Source organism: Epinephelus lanceolatus, chromosome 6 (genome assembly GCF_041903045.1).
Source record: "Epinephelus lanceolatus isolate andai-2023 chromosome 6, ASM4190304v1, whole genome shotgun sequence".
Classification (NCBI taxonomy): Eukaryota; Metazoa; Chordata; class Actinopteri; order Perciformes; family Serranidae; genus Epinephelus; species Epinephelus lanceolatus.
Genome location: NC_135739.1, coordinates 27,460,294 through 27,478,146, shown reverse-complemented (window position 1 = coordinate 27,478,146; position 17,853 = coordinate 27,460,294). Strand labels below are relative to the sequence as shown.

Below are 17,853 nucleotides of genomic sequence, written 5' to 3'. Positions count from 1 at the left end.
TGACACAAACAGATTCATTCGCTGACTTGTAAATTACCCTTAAATGTGACTTTTTATTACCTTTTTATTTTTTGACCTATAATTTTAATCATTTAAAGAGGACCTATTATGCTCATTTTCAGGTTCATACTTGCATTTTGGGTTTCTTCTAGAACATGCTGACATGATTTAATGTTTAAAAAAACACTTCATTTTCCTCATTCTGTCTGTGCTGGAACATCTGTATTCCTCCTCTGTCTCCATTTTATCGCCTGTCTCTTAAAGACCCTGTCCCAAAAAAGTCCAGTCTGCTCTGATTGGTCTGTGTTTCCCAGTCTTGCATATCTCAGTGTCTCTGTACCGTCACTGCAGTTGGAACAATGACTGTAACTGAGTATAGTAGCACTTTCTACTATGAAAAATCAGCAATAAAAGCTTCTATAAGATCACAATCAAACATGTTTCAGTAGGAATATTCTCATGAGACCCGAACTTTTGTTTTGTTTGCAATTTTAATTTTTCCTACCTATTTGGGATCAATTGGACCCAATAAGTATAAAAAAACTAAACATTGTCAATGATAATTAAATCCAAATGTCTTCGAACAGTGTCAAGTAATTCATAATTAACAGTGTCTTATCTTGTTACTGTTGCTAAAATTGGTCAAATTTGTTGACATCAAACTACAAACATTATTAATCATAAATAAACAAGTTTCAACCATAAAATGTGATCAGGTTTTACACCCTGTCCACTTTTGAGTCGGCATCGGCTGTAAACTGACTTGGCAGAGATGGCTGCCATCTTGTTTTTACATAAGCCCCTTTTACACTGCCAGATTATCCGCGAATGTTGGGCCATTTTGCCGGCAAGCTGCGAGCGTTTAGACACACAGAGCCGGATTGGTGAGTTGATCCGAGGTGCCCAATTTTCTGCCTCGTAGGGTAGTCATATTGGTGGTGGATAAACAGTAAACAGCTGATAGCAGAAATTAGAGAGCAGCTAGTAGCAAGAGAGAAACACAAACCTGACAGACACTGTAAAGTTGAGCAACTGGGGAGACAAGGAATTGCGCGCCCTCCTTGTCCTCGCAAACGAAGAGGCCATTAATCGTCAGATGACGGGGGAACTGTGAAGGACGGACCGACTTAAGAGAGAATCACAGAAGGACTGACCAGCCGCGGCTTCCCTCCCACGTCACTGTTTACGTCACACGCTGAGCAACACATTTTGTTACTTGCTCACGCCCCCCATTGCCCGAAAAAGGCACATTCTGTATAAACAAAAGCAGGTAGACAGCATTTTGCCGCACTCCCCGATTTTGTTTTCATACTGCCAATGCTGAAAAAAGACTGATTGGGCTTTCCTGCAAATTTGGACAACTCCTATCTAAAAAGGGCTATAGGTTAGTGTACTGTGCTCTTATTACCACTAGATGGCACAAAAAAATTGGGTCAAGTGGGACAACAGGTCTAAGTTAAGTAGAACGAAGTACAAGGTCAAGTCAACCCAAAATGTGATGTCCTCACACTAGGACACAGGGTCTTAGGAGGATATGATCCGAAATTGAGGAGAAATTTCCAACTTTGGGAAGCAAGAGGTTTTTCCTCACAGTGATTACCTTTACATATGTTTACCTTATTATTTGAAATTTTCAATTTGAATATTCTCTCTCTCTCTTTGTCATTTCTCTTTTGTCATTCATGCTTACAATGCAATCCTGCACAAGTCTTTTTATGAACTAATAAGTCCACCATGGTTTCAGATGCTCCTGTCCTGCCCAGTTTAAAAAATATATAACACATTAGTCAGTGTGGTTTGTTTTCTGGGGTGTTTTTGTGTGCATTTTTTAAAACAATTTGGCTTATACCCTGCAATAGAACGAACAGTGTGCTCCTTTCACAGCGGAGAATTACAGAGAACAGGGGGTGCTGTGGGGAAAAATAAACCAACACAGGGAGAGATGGATCAGGTTCTGTGTGACAGAAAAGGTCAGGATCCAGGTGGGATATTTAATAAACCAGAGAGCTATCACATAAGAAGATGGGGTTTAGGAAACAGTCTTTGCCATGACGACCAAACTAATGGCTTGGCAACCATAAAACTACTCACCATAGCAACAGGAGGAAAAAGCCTGCGTAGGCTTATGACAATCATAAAATGAAACTGTTGGGATAATAGGTTGTAAAGCAGCCGGGTATGAGTGTTTTTTCTGCTTCCTGGTCTCAGATGGAAGGTTGAGTGATCAATAATGGGCGCCATAATGATGATAATTATGAGCTGCTAAATTCAGTGCCAGTCAGGCCTGGCTGGTCTTAAGACATGGACACACACACACACACACACACTTTTTGCTTTGTGTTAAATGTTTGAATGTCTCATTTCTGCTCTTCTAGTTTGTCAATGCTATTAGCTTTCTTAAAAGCTGAAAGTGAGCTTTTCTTACATCCCAGAGCAGCCAGTCTGTGATGCTTCGAGTGAGTTGTTACCTATCAGGAGAGCACTCATTCACTGCTGTTAAAGAAACTGTTTGTTTTTCGTGACTTTTAGTCTCTAGTACAAGTTAAGCACCAAAATCCCTGGCTCATCTGGTCCTAATAAACCCCAGCACTGCATGTCCTTGCTCTCTTCATACTCTGCTGCATACAACTAGCGCGTCCGGACAAGTGCATGTGTTTGAACTCTGCTCATGCATTTCATTGAGGTGAGCTCAAATGAACGACCTTGCCCAGGCACACAACTTATCTCTGCAAGAGGATGTTTATGTGGAAGTGTTTCAAATAGTAAGGTTTGAGTAAAAAAGCATGTGTTTGGGTATAAGCAGCATACAGCTGGATAAATGACACCTGGATTATACTGCACAAGTTGTGTGACTTTGTAAATGGATGCTTTGATATACTGTTAAATGCTGCCCCCATTTACTCCAATTCATCAAAAATTGCTCAAGGGCACCTCGGCAGTGCCCAGGAGGTGAACTGGTACCTCTCCAACTACCAGTCCACGCTCCATATTTGGTCCGGAGGGGACTTAAACAGGCAACCCTCCAGTTCCCAACCCAAGTCCCTATGGACTGAGCTACTGAACTTGCTTACACAGAGCAACTACAGCAATCAAAAAAACAAAAAACAAAACAAAAAAACAGTTGGCACAGTTGTTGGCAAACAGTTAAAAATCCTGCAGTCATGGAGCAACATTATCATTCAGGAGTCGAGTTTCTGAAAATGTGGTGAATGTAAGTCCATAATGAACTCTCTTTTAGCTCTGTTTTTGGTCTCTACCAACTCCTGAGGGAAATATCTGTCTCTCTAGTTGCTAAATGGTCCACTATAGCCCCGTTTTCACTCAGCAGTACGGCACGGTACAGTTCAATTCAATTTGGTGTGCTTTTTTTTTTCCGTTTCTACTGTTGTGGATGGTACCAATGTAACCGTTCCGTACCATCCCCATTTCTGGTCCCCCCTCTGTTGGGGTACCTAGCACACAGATCTGGTACTAAACACTGCTATGAAGTGCAGTCGGACTTTAAACTATACTGGGCGACTGCCAGCAATGTTTGAACGTCATTCCTGTTGACTCTGGCAACACTAAACCCCTGAGCTTACCTTAGAAGGACTAAATGCACAAACCTGCTATTTTTAAATATCCCATGGAGAGAGACTCTCACGGCAGCCTGTTCTATTTTGTTCTGAAAATGTCAGTGTGCAGCCTCATTCTGTGGATGATAAATGAGGTGCAGACTAATACAGGAGTGCTGGACGGAGCAGTGAGTGACAACAACCCTACCCATAGTTTGCAGTTGAAATGCTAGGGTCTAGGTACCATGTCTGAAGGGTTACTTTTGGTTCCAAAGGTACCATACCAAAAGTGTTAGCCAGCTAGTTGCTAACTGTGTCTGCCTGTTGTTTGGCACCTAGCAGGTCATGTACAGTGAGATTTTAGAGCTGTTTCACTGATAACATCTCCTATTGTGGCTGAAAACAATGCCACGAGAGCTCTGACAGTGAAAACTGTGAAGTAGCAGACCAGAGAGATAAACCATGATCTTTAACTTGATATAAATCGCTGAAAATATCACTTAGCATAGCACTTTAAATTTGGATTCACTGTGTCTACAGCGTCTCAGTCAGTAGGAATGTGACGCTCCTCTGTGCTGCAGCCACACCTTAGTGAAACACAAATATTTCCAGTTTACAAAATATTTTTTATTTCCTGCTGTCAGTTATGTGTCACCTTTATCAAACAGCAGCTCAAAAAGAACCCCCTCAGTTGTAGTGTGGGTACCAGCTCGGCTCCCTGGATGGATAACAGTATGTGTTGTTTGTAGAGTAAATCCAGAGTGCTGTCTCTACAAAACTTGTTCCCTGTGCCAATGAGGTCATGTTTTCAGCTTTGTTTGTTAAAAGGATATCTCAAAAACCTGTGAACAGCTTTCAGTGAATTCTGGTGAAAAGTTGGGCCATATGGGCTGGAGGAAAAGTGAGAAAAGTTTGTTCCTGCTATTTTCTCATGAACTAATAAAATCACTTGAAACACTTATGAAAAAGCATCATGATACAAACATTTCATAAATATTGTCAAATTGTGAAGCCTTAGCAGAGTATTCACTCTTTAAATGCTCTTATAATCATTGTGAGGACAGGCTTTTAGTAAATTTCCTTCACTGTACAGAGCTCAACAAAGTGCTCAGGGTATTTCCATCTGCTCACGTAGCCAAGCTCGGGGTTAGAGACGGGATTACAACCTTTGTAGTAAACTTTCTAAACTCTACCAGATAACATTTCCATTCCAGCACTCCCACTCTGACATCTCTCCGTTGTTTTCTATCAACGCATGCTTTATGTCTCTGTGTTTTGTGTATTATTGCTATAGACTGTTGTTATTATTTTTATGGTGTATGTGTTGCTGCAAGCCAAATATTCTTTCATAGACATCAGAAGCTCTGAGCATAACATTTTACTGCATGATGTCCTTCTCTTTCTGTTCCTCATGTTCTTGTCTCTCTGCCTTGTGTTGTCAAATAAATATCCAAAATAAAATCTAAGTGTGTTGTCGGATGATTGTTGTCGGATTGCTAGAATAAAAGGTTTTTTCATCTATATTATATTGAGCAAAAAGAAGAACATTATAAAAAAACATCAGTGAGACATATTTAAACAGTCCTCATGATGGAAATGTTCCTGTGTCTCTTGATTTTAACAGATCACACTGAACATACCATGTGATGTACAGCGATCTACAGATACAGTTGATCGTGGGAGGGCACCAGCTTATATAATGTTGTGCTTGCTCTGAGGGGAAAAGAAAGCTAACATTCGCCTTATAATTACAGATTTATTATATTGATTAGAGTGGTCTGGAATGTTTGAAGGATTACTGCATAGAAGCTGTCATGATGCACGAATAAAATAAAAAATTTTAAAGTCTCCTAAAGTGCTTTTAATGAGATCCTCTCAAGGTCTGAGCACATGTTCTGATCATTTCAATTTATTAATGTAAAACTATAAGGTCATGGTGGAAAGTAACCAAACATATGTACTCAACTGTACTACTACAGTCTGACATTACATTACTTTCCATCTACTTCACTACATCCCAACGAGGAAATATTGTATGTTTCACTCCACTACATTTATTTGACTGATACAGTTACTAGGTACTTGTTATAATTAAAAAAAACACATGACATGCTTACACCTAGTTGCATGCAAAGTATCAAGTTGGCTCCACATTGACAAACTACAACATTATAATGCTCTTACATGTATTCACTATTGATAGAAACAAAATAATGTCATTTTCTATGATGATAAAACACTTTGAAATGAGACATTGTGCATTATGGGTACTTCTACTTTTGATTATTTAAAAGGTATACTATGTGAAACTGAGAGAAAAAGCAAACCCCAGATTCACTCCTTTGGCATTTCGCCTTAATATATTTGCATTTTTTGCACAGTGTCTCTTGGATGACTGCTGCTTATGGACTGGTGCCTGGTCACTAACTTAAATAAAGCCCCGACCTCACCTGAGCGCTGTGGGGGGAACAGGCATGCAAACATCCAGAACACAGAAAAAAAAAGGGAAAATAACAGACAGAAGGCAGACTCTCTGCAGATAAATACCAACACACACTTTTAGTAGGTTATAAGTGACTACTGGGAGGGATTACTCCTGTATGAGGTCATACATTGTTTTTGGGAAAAACTTACAAAGTGTTAGCCTGGAAAACCAGACTCAAATCTAAAAAGACTTTGAGTCTGGCCCTCACCGATACACCCTTCCTACCCAAGGGGTAGCACTAACTTCAAATGCCGCTACACGCAATTGGATAGCACCATGGCCAATCAGAGCAAAAAACAAGGTGACGTATTCATTGCACTAAGCCCCATTGGTTTGCCGACCAGTGGGGCTAACTGATAGATTATGCTTTTGCTGTATCCCGTCGGCAAAACAGCAAAAACGTCCTTCCTGGAAACGAAGGCTTCTAGGGCAGTCTTCTGTTCCTCTCCCAAGGAAAAAGATAAGTGTAGTTGGCTTAGCGTTTCTTCCAAAGCTAAACTGAATGGACGCGGTCCTTCAGCAGCTGCCATCTTGGCTGTTTACTTTTCAACTCCTACGGTGCAGCGCTGTCTTCATCATGTTACGCCCGCCCAGAGCCCACCTCTGTCAGATAGACTGATCTTATTGGTCCGATTGGTGATTCAGCAGTCTCTGCTCATCAGGGCCAGAGTCCCGTGCAGTGCAAATTCGAATTTGCTAGGGGCGGGGCATCTGGATTTCCAGGTTAGCAAAGTATATCTTTACATACATTTTGCTAATAATACTTTTGTGCTTCTACTAGCCCTGCTTAAAAGTGGCCAATTTCAATGTTAAATTCTGGAAAGCAGATTAAATAAGTGCACAGAATCTAATATTCATACAGATCAGACCAGGTTTATCAACAACAGAATCTCTTTTTTAAGCTCAGAAAAAATGTCAGCATTACACATTTGATAAATCATCAAGACAAGCCATTTCGTGCCTTGATCCTGAAAAGGCTTTGGACCAGGTTGAGTGGAGGCATTTACTCAGAGTTCTGGAGAGGTTTGGTCTCTGTGCTTCTTTCAGTCTCTGGGTGCACTTGATATTTTCTAATCCCGCTGCCTCCATCCTCACAAATCAGGATAAATTGTCCCCCCTTTCCTGTCAGCAGGGCTGAACCCTTTCGCTGCTTCTCTTTGCCTTGGCCATTGAGCCTCTGGCAATCAGCGTAAAGGAGCACACACTTATCAAGCCTGTAACACTGGGTGGGGGGAGACCACATGATTTTACTTTATGTTGATGACATTGTGATCTTTGTATGTGACCCCGAACAATCTGTCCCCATCCAATCCAGCGACTCTTTTAGAGAAGACTCAGGTTACACCATAAACTGTCAGAAAAGTGATCTTATGTCACTTACAGCAAACCTGGATCCTCAATTTCTGAATACCACTGAATTAAGAATAGCCTCAGATTGTATGAAGTATTTGGGCATTAAATTATCCAAATGTCCCAGGACTCTTTTTAAATCAATTTCACTGAAAGGTTGAACACGTTAAAAGAGAATATTGTTGCTGTTAAGATGGTTTCCCTGTCGAGATTTCTGTACTTATTTCAGAATATCCCTATTATCATCCCTAGATTTTACTTTAAGTCAATTGACTCTATAGTTATGCCATTCATTTGGGGATATAAAGCACACAGAACCTCAAAAGGCCACCTTCAGAAACCCAGGGAATATGGTGGCCTGGGGTTACCATGTTTTTACCATCAGAGTCATGATATACTGGCAGTATGTATTTGAACAAGGAAAAAGATCTGACCTTTTCTCAGTGGCTGCCTGTTAAAAAAAAATAAAAACTTGCCCTTAAGATTTTCTCTCCTTGCTCTTCTTTTTCTCATTACCTACACCTCCTGCCACTTTCACAGAGAACCGCTTTACACTGTCAAACGCTCAGACAATCTGGCACCAAATTAGGAAATTCTGTGAGCTTCCAAAAACATCAATACACGCTCCAATTTGGCACAACCATGCATTCTCTTCATCTTTTTCAGATGTTGCATTTAGAGAAAGGACCAAAAAAGGAATAGTCATTATAAAAAGATCTCTACACAAGCAGAAATTTTCATTATCGTTTGATCAACTATTATCAAAACTCTCACTGTTCAAAACTAGATTCTTTAGAAATAATGCTTGACAAGACATTCTGTCCTTTGAATTCCCACCTGAAGACAATCCAATACTCAGACTTTTGCTGGGCCTCCCAGAAGCTAAAAACCATACTGTGTCTTTCCTGCAAAGGTTTTCAAACAAATTAGGAGAACCCACGACTAAAATAAAACATTGAAACTAATAATGACATTTGGAACAAAGCACTAATAAGAACAAAACCTTGTTCTGTTAAATCTAGGCTACAACTGATCCATATCAAAGTTACACATAATCTACATGACTAAGGCTAGACTGCACACATTCTCCTTGATCTATCACCTTTATGCAATAGATGCAACAGATGCTGAGATAGATAGATGCTGAGAGTATTTACATGATTTTTGGTGTCTTTTGTTTCTATATTATTCTAATGTCTTAAAGGTTACTTTAACTCCTGACTCAGTAACAGCTCTGCTTGGACATTCCACAACATTGGAAAAGCTGGACCATATCACCTGCTCAGTCTTGGTTTATAGCATGTTAATTTCCAAGAGATGCATATAACTCTGGAAATCTGACTCCCCAGTTTGAAACCTGTTTGAGAGAACTTATAGTTGTCTTTCATGTAGAGAGGCTGAGATATGATTTGTCTTGTAATCTCTGGACATTCTACAGCACACTGAACCCAGTGCTACAGTACATAAAGGACCAACAGACCTACCCACCAGGTGTCAGGTGTTTCTCAAAGATAGCAGTGAAGATGTGTAAAAACTGTTGACAACACTGCCCTAATGTCATGGCTTGTCATAAAGTAACTACGGGCACTAAGCTTTCTTTTCTTCAGACAATAAGCCTGTGATCAGAAGCATGAGGTATAAACTTCCTTCTGAAGTAAAGAAAACATTGTCATTACCCTTCAGACAACATCTTCTTCACCCTCTCCTTCTCAGCCGTCAGCTGCACCTCAGCGCTCTTGCTGCGAAACAGCTTTTCCTCGCCCGGCCCATTGACTGTGAGCAGCGGTGGAGAATGGCGGTCCTCCGATAACTGCTGAAACAAAAGGGAGGAGAACCGAAACAGGACATTGCCTCTATTTTAAAGCTGAAATGAAATCAATAGCAGCCCTGTTAATGCAGCATTAGTTTCATTCTGTATTAGCACCTTTAGTGTAAGTGTTGAAAACTAGAAAGGAAAATATGTTTCTTGTAGTTGTTTGGGGTTATTGCGTAAATCCTAATTAACTACCCTGCAGTTTCCCAACAGCAGACCAGAGTCCTCTAATAAAAAGAGCCCATCATTTAGAGGACAAGAGCACTTAACAGGGTACAACTGGCACTTTTTGTCTGCACTACATTTTTTTATTCAGAGTGGGTGATCTAAATGCAGCTATGGAAAGTACCTAAGTACATTTAATTAAGCACTGTTCTGAAGTACCATTCTGGGATTATACTTGAGTGCTACATTCTGAACACAGGATTTTTACTTGCAACAGATAATTCCTGCACTGTGGTATTACTACTTTTACTTAAAGGTCCAGTGTGTAGGATTTAGTGGCATCTAGTGGTGAGGTTGCAGAACTGAAATTTCTCCCGTGTGCCCAGCGTGTAGGAGAACTACTGTGGTTGACGCCAAAATGCAAATGTTACGCAGTGTTTGATTTGGCAGTTATGGGCGAAACAACATGGTGGACTGCATGGAAGAGGACCCGCTCATTCTAAGGTAACAAAAACACAACAATTCTTATTTTCAGGTGATTATACACAAAAAACATACTTATGAATATAATCCATTTGTTCCAATAGATGCCCCTTAATCCTACACACTGAACCTTTAAGTAATGGATTTCTTCTTCCACCGCTGTTTAAACAAAATTAAAAATGTTCCAATATGCCGACATACCCTTTGACAAAAATTATTGATTGACTGCTGATACAAGATTAAGTACAGATAATTAGATTTTGGCCCAGAGGTTCAGGCCTGAGCTGGTGACAGGTCTATTACTATCTCTAAATCCAGACCTGTCATCAAAACAAAACAGGCGAGACACCACAGCGGGACAGGACAGAGCTCAACCTGTCAGAGCCTGATATGTCCCATCTGGGCTCCTGTAAACAGGCCGCATGCAGAGCGAGCAGCCATGTGTGGAGCCCAGCTGCCTTCTCTTCACACAGCCTCAGAGATCTGATTGGACACTGATTCAACAGGAAATGATTGAAGTACAGTTCCTCGCTGCAAGCGTACATCTGGTGTCTGTAAAAAATGTGCACATGCTGGTAATCCTGCTGTAATGTGTGTGTCTGTTGAGATATCACTGCACATCTGGCAATAGACTCACAGCATTGCAGGTTTCACTCGGTACCAAAATACTAGTGTAATTATAGGTTTATTTTGGCACCTGACCTACATCAGTCTTAATCTTTTTACTAAAAGCTATTAGTTTTAGTTACAATTTGGTCATTTCATTGTAAACTTTATTAAAAGAAAAAAAAGATAATATTATAAGAAAGATCTTCAAAGATCATCTCAAAACAATCTCACCAAAAGCCCGAGCAGTACGGTACGTTTCAGTTTGGTATGCGTTTTTTTCCGTTTCCACTGTGAACAGTTGTGGATGGTACCAATGGAACCATTCCACACCATCCCCATTTTTGGTCCCCTTTCTGTTGGGATACCTAGCACACAGATCTGGTAATAAAAAGTGGAGCTGTGAACACTGCAGTCTGTTGATTGTTCAATAGCGGACAGTCACTCTGCTCAGGGCTGAGTCGTGGTTGGTTTTGAGGCTCATGTAACCTCTGTTCATACCATGGAGAGTTACATATATTAGTGGACTGTGACTATAAAAAGAAAGGATGTTTTGCTGCCTCTTGCAGCAGCTGGAGTCAGAGAAAAAAATAACTTAATTCACTGGGCCGACTGTCGGCGACTTTTAAGTCGGAATGTTAACTTGCAATGTTGCTCAATGAGGTGACGACCTGAATAAATCAGCACACCGCACACCATTTAACTTTAACACCTTTGACCATGACTTTAGTTTTTATTGTCTCTCTTGGATGACAAACACTTTTAGTAATGAGTGGATCTTCAAGTGTTTACATATATTAATTTCGACCGGGCTATGTGAACTGGATATATCCCAATCCTCACTTGGAGAAAGAAAAAAAAAAAAGCGCTGTGGATCGTCGTTCCTGTGGGCTCCGACAACACTAAACCCCCGAGCTTGCCTTAGAAGGTCCAAATGCACAAACCAGCTATTTTTAAATATCCCATGGAGAGAGACTCTCACTGCAGCCTGTTTTATTTTGTTCTGAAAATGTCCACTTGCAACCTCGTTCTGTGGATGATAAACGAGGTGCAGACTTACATCTGTGTCACAGGTAATGAGGAAATACAGTGAGTGCTGGACGGATCAGTGAGTGACAACAACCCCGCTCACATTATAGTACTGTTTACAATGGAAACTCTAGTGTCTAGGTACCATGTCTGAAGGGTTACTTTTTGTTCCATAAGGTACCATATCCAAAGTATTTGGCGAAAACGGGGCTTAAATGTCAGTTGAGTGGCTGTTCTGTAGCTTTTATTCACATCACATAGTCTTTCTCAGCAGATTTAGAATTGCAGATGTCCACATTTTCATTTCTATCTGAGCACTTCTTGTAAATCATCACCCTGTTGTATACTAAATCTTATATTTTATAGCTGTATTGTACCTATTAAGATAATCTTGTTTCAGTTAATTCAGATTTTACAAGATGATGTTTCATTTTCATTCATACCTTTTCTTGTCAAGTTGCACTTTTTATGAAACCATGAAACAATAGGTCAAGCATCCAGATACTGTAGTTTTGATTGAGCTAATTTTAACAATAGATTAACTTTATGATACATTTATTACTAATAGTACAGTGATATACAGGGGCTCGAATGTAATGAGGTTTCTATCATTTGTTTTGTTGGGAACTAAATAATCAGTGATCCATGTGACTGGTTTCTTTTTTATTTGTTTAGATGCCAGTAAAACCAGAAGCACCATCATATCACTAATACAAGTAACTATTGACTCGTACTTGATTGTCAATATTAACTCATGAGGTTATCGTGAAAGTTAGAATCAGCGTTTTGATGTAGAGATTAGGGCTACAAACGATACAGTTTGTGTTCCACATATTGCACCAGTGACCTTTAGTTTGATCACTGAATGGATCTGCAGCTTTAATACAAGAAGGTTCAACTCGTTCCTTGTTTGCAGCCTGGTTACTACAGCTGGACATGAAGTTATTTGGGAACAGATGTAGCCAAAAGGTGATTTATGAGTGAAGTAAACAGCTCTACTTGCAACATAAAAGTCAGCAGTCTTTGCCTTTGCTCTCTTTTTTTCTTACCTCATTAAAAGTATACAGTGCAGTATAAAATACAGATTAAATGAGAAGAGCCATTTATCGTCCTCTCGTGTCAAATGGAGACTTTGAGTATGACATTACAGCATGCAGATGGCTTGACTCCAGCCTGGCACAGTCAAGTCTGACCAATCTGCTTTGATATTTTCCTTCCCTGCTGCCCAGAAATGGGTTCAAGCTTCCTTTCACACAGTTTTGTGAACCATTTTCCTCAGTTTGAGGCTGTGGGCTATGACACTGAAAGAAAACACTGAAAGAAAGTCTCTTCTTTAAAAGCTTGCAGATGAATTAGCTTGTGCACATTTCTTTACCCCATCCCCTTCTTTCTTCTTCTCTCTGCGTGGTAACCTAAACCTGAACCTGTAAACGACCAAGTGCCTTGATGCAGCATTAAAACCCTGCACTTATTGGAGAAAAATCTTGTATTATTAATCTGAGCGAGCCTGAGTGTATTCCCCTGAGGACGATGGTTTATTATCTATAGCTGAGCAGCTCTCTGTCTGACCCTATGGATGGATATGGAATAAAACACAGCCGACTCAGAGCCGTGTCCAGAGGAAGGAGCTTGAAAACGTGAAAAATCAAAGCTGAGACAACTCCAGTCCGACCCCAAAGCCAACGGATCGGCTGTGCGTACCTCTGAATAATTTATGCTATGGATCATGTTTAAGTCATAAATGGTATTACAAATTTTACAGCAGTTTTTCCATATGTTGTTCACTAACAGGCTGAGTGGAAACAAGGCAGAGACACTAGAGCACAAGCCCATGACCATGACTAATTAGGCAGAGTTCAAAGGAATTTTCACATTTAAAGGACAATTCTGCACACTGTCTGTTCCCAGGGGAGGTGCTCAGTCTGGATCTCCTCAATGCTGATGAAACAAATTCAGATGAACTTTGCTGCACATTGCCTCATTTCATGCATCTTCGATAAAATGAGCAGATCAAATTTTATGTTGCTGTTGCCGTCGTTAACAAAGCCTTTACTGTTTTGTAGCAAACGCAAGCTGTGCTTTGAAGCTAAATTTGCTCTGAAGTCAACTTTGATCAGACTCCAGATGAATTATTGAGCGTGATAGTCCATGCAACGCTGAGACGCATGACTATGAACACCGCAGTTGCTCAGACAAAAGAAGATGGTTGTCTTTGTGTTGCTTTTTGATTGTGGGGTGGAGTGCGTGTGTGTGTGTGTGTGTGTGTGTGTGTGTGTGTGTTTTCACGCACCTGGGAGAGCTGAGAGATAACATGTCCCATGATGCATCAGGGAGATGGAGAGGAAAGAGGCAAGTGAGGAAAAACAGAAAAAATAGTTGTTAGATAATTAAAACCATAGCGTTATTTTGACCACACAGTGTTCCATCCTGTGCTCATGAAAGCTTCACCATTCACTGTTTTCCACTTTGTTTGTTTGATCTTTGTTTCTGCACAGGTACTGATTCATTTTAGATAGATAGAGATAGACAGACACGTGCAATAAGTTACATATAATAAAAGAGGTTTGTGACTGTAACTGAAGGCTGAACAAAGAAAACTAAGTGTATCAAAAGAGGAAGAGGAGGTCACAGTCCCACCCACATTTTTTTAAGTGACATGTGACCCCTGGGAAATGAGCGGTAAGCACTCAGCAACAACAATACAGATGCAGATTCAACAAATTCATGTTTTCCTCTTCGTTATTTTATCACCAACAATGTGAAATACAATTAAAAAAAACATAAAATCCAATAAAAACAATCCACATGGACACGATCTGCAAAATAATTATGCACGTGTGAATGTGTGTGTTGTATTTTAAACCCCAGAGCAGCCACTAGAAAAACTTTTCAGGGGTCCCCGGAGGAGGGTCGCCTTGTAATCGATGGAAATCCCAGATACTTTAAATATTCAACAGCTTTCCTGAGAGCTTTCGTCATGACGTCTCTGCGCCACTGTTTGTCTTAAGTACATCTACACTGTTAACTTATTTATCCCAGCATCCGTCCATTTGCTCCCTCGGCTTCAGAAAAGCTCCTGTTTCTACACCCTGTGTTTCACACACCTGATTTATTTATTCATGTGTCCATGCATCAGAGTGTACATGCTTGGGCTTCCCTTGAAGTACCTGTCCTCCCGACTACACAACACACACAGCCCAAAAGACACAGACACACACACACACACCTCTTTTGCGGGTTTTAATGCCAAGTCTGTGGTTTAAAATATTGATGACTGGCATTTCTCTTTGCATCTCTGCCTCTGCATAGATACCATGCATGGGAGGAGATAGCCAAGGAGAAAAGCTCCAATCAGCAGGCGCAAACAAATGACAGCTGTTACCTGTCAGCGGAGAGAAACTGGCTCTGAGTCCTGCTGTGTTTACACTGTTGTTTGGATGATTTATGTGCAGTAATGTCAGTTCTTCTACAGCCCTCTTGACATTTATTTACTTCACTGTGTGGCTCAGTGGTCCCGACGTTTTTATTGTCTGACAAGCACCACAGCCCTGCATCTGAGCTCATTAACACCATACGTCATCTTCTTAATGCATTTATTTGAACATACTCTAAACACAGTTAATCCTATTAATTGTAAAGATGGATGCTGTTACAATAATTTGTTCATACAAAACAGTGATCCTGGAATTCTGAATGCTTGGGCTTTTGTTAAGTTTGCATTCGTAGGCTACTACTACTACCACTTAGACTGACAGAAGATGGACATTTCAGCTTTTTATCCATTACTAGTCCATACCCACTGGTAGCTTTGTCACCTTCTACCTATGCCAATCCTCAATGCCTATGTGCAGTTTCACATAGATTGACCACGTCAGTGAGTAGAAAAATGTGGGACAGACAGAATGACGGACAGACAGAATGACACACTGACAGTTTCCGTGATTATGTACAGCATACCATACCATGACTTAGTCATACCAAAAATTAGAAAAAAAAAAAACAACAAACATTGGGCCACAGGGGGAGTCACAGCGATCGGTCGCATTTTAGCCATTTTTAAGCATTTTTCTGTTGTTATAGCGCCACCCAGTTGCCAATTAGGGTTAAATTTCTCCAGTCACCTTGAGGCGTCCTGTTCTACATATCTACCAAGTTTAGTAAAAATCAGTTAGGCCTAGATAAGAAATTAGCTCTGTAGCGCCCCCATTTTGTTTGATGGGGTCAATAATGGAGGGGTCCCCTCAGATTATGTGTGGTCATATGCCTACAAAGTTGCGCGGTGATCGGTGAAACCCTTGAGATGTTATACACCTTTATGTGATGAGCCATGCCCTCCGCAATATTCATTGCCTTATAGAAGCTCAGTTTTAGTAAGTTTTCCAACTTTTGTCAAGAGGGAACTTTAGATATTGGTCCCTAGATTATGTTCACCGAGTTTCATGCAGATCGGTCAAACTTCCTAGGAAAAGATTGATTTTAAGTGTTTTTCAAAAAATTCAAAATGGCGGAAAATCTATATAACCGGAAGTTTTGTGTTCTTGAGGCAAATTTGTTCCTCATGAGGAGAGGCATCTCTGTGCAAAGTTTCATGTCTCTACGACATACAGGGCATGAGATATGCCCATTCAAAGTTTGCAATTATAAATGACTTGCAGTTTTACGGGGGACAAACTGTTTCTCTTTTAGGGCCAGTAACTCCTGGAGTTTCCTCTGGTTTCCTGGAAACTGTTCTTGGCCAAGAAATAGTCTGACCCATAACCCTGTGTAAAACTGCCAGATATGATGGACTGATATGGGAACATATATTTTCCGGAAACAAACAACAATTTATCTTCTATTAGTCTTAATATTTCAGCAATATCATTTCCATTTTATAACTCTATTTATCTGCTTTACTGTTGTAAAAAAAAAAAATTAAGCTTTATTTAGCTACACAACACGTGACGTGAAGTAGGGCCATGGTAAAGAATGTCAATACTAAAACCCATAAAAATGAAGCACCTACTAAAAAATAAATATATTCCATAAATAATATTTCATGGCAGAATTTTTTTTTGCTTCTTTGCACTTGTCAGCTCCACGATGCTCTCTGTATTGCTCTGTTTATTATTCTTCATTTTTTATCTCACTGAACTTCACCATCTCCTCCTCCATCTTATCTCTAAGCTCTGCAAATAAGCCCGAAAGCTGCAGCTTTACCGCATGCAGATCCCCTGCTGCCATCCACATATCAGAGGCAGAATATGCCCAGAAAGCTCCGGGCTGCACAGATACAGCTCTGCAACACTGTAGATGGTCACTGACCAGGGCTTTTACTGACCAGCTGAATGTGATGCAAAACCAACTGATAAAGAAGAGGAAAATAAAACAAGATTAAATACCTCCAGCACTGTAGAAACCAGCATTTTCTGTAGATTCACCAGTTTATCATGATGTAAGGTTTGCATGTATGTTTACTTCCAGGAATATCAAATTACCTTCCTCTACTTCTTGCCTTTTTGACTAACATTTAACAGCTAGAAACATTTTATGTTCCATTCACTAACATTTAAAGGAAGAGTGTGTAAGATTTAGGAGGACTTAGTGGCAGCTAACAGTGAGGACTGCAGACTGCAACCAGCTACATCTCCCAGTTAGGATTTGTTCAATGTTCATTGTTCAGAAGGTTTTTACCAAGAGATGAATTATCTGTAGAAGTCTCTTCCTCTCTAAAACAAAAGGACCAGCTGATTTAAATCAGTAAAAAAAAAAACTGAAAAAAGAGAAAAAAAAAGCAGTTTCATGTTTCAAATCAGTGTTTCTCCGACACCGTTCGACATCTCAAAGATGGGGCCACTAGCACCTGCTAATCTGTGATCACCTTCTTTTCTCTGATTACTTTTGTCATGTGCTAACTTATCTGCAGAGGTCTCCTTCTCTCCAAAACAATGGTCCCGATGATTTAAACCAACACTGAATAAAGCAGGATCATGTTACAAATCAGTGTTTTTCTGATGCTATTCAGCATGATAAAGACAGGGCCGCTAGCCCAGCACCTGCTAATGTGTGTTCTCAGATAACTTAAAGGTATAGTGCATCCAAAAATGAAAATTCACCCATTATCTACTCACCCATATGCCGATGGAGGCTCAGGTGAAGTTTTAGAGTCCTCACAACACTTGCGAAGATCCAAGGGGAGAGGGGGTAGCAACACAACTCCACCTAATGGAGGCTTATGGCGCCCCAGATTCAAACGTCCAAAAACACATAACTGAAATATAACTGAAACCACAAAATATCTCCATACTGCTTGTCCGAAGTGATCCAAGTGTCCTGAAGCCCCGAACCTCTCTGTACACGGCACTCACGTGTGTGCGCGAGACCAGAGA

At 40.3% G+C, this 17,853-nt stretch overlaps 1 protein-coding gene across 2 annotated transcripts in view; it reads right to left on the bottom strand.

The window, feature by feature from the left end:
* The window catches only part of LOC117254231 (homer protein homolog 3-like), an 82,802-nt gene that overhangs the window by 18,367 nt on the left and 46,582 nt on the right, over window positions 1-17,853 (bottom strand). For both annotated transcript variants that reach the window (XM_078168882.1, XM_033622356.2), the window contains one exon: window positions 9,066-9,199. In XM_078168882.1, the coding sequence (XP_078025008.1) occupies window positions 9,066-9,199 (134 nt within the window). The remainder of the gene's footprint in view (window positions 1-9,065; window positions 9,200-17,853) is intronic.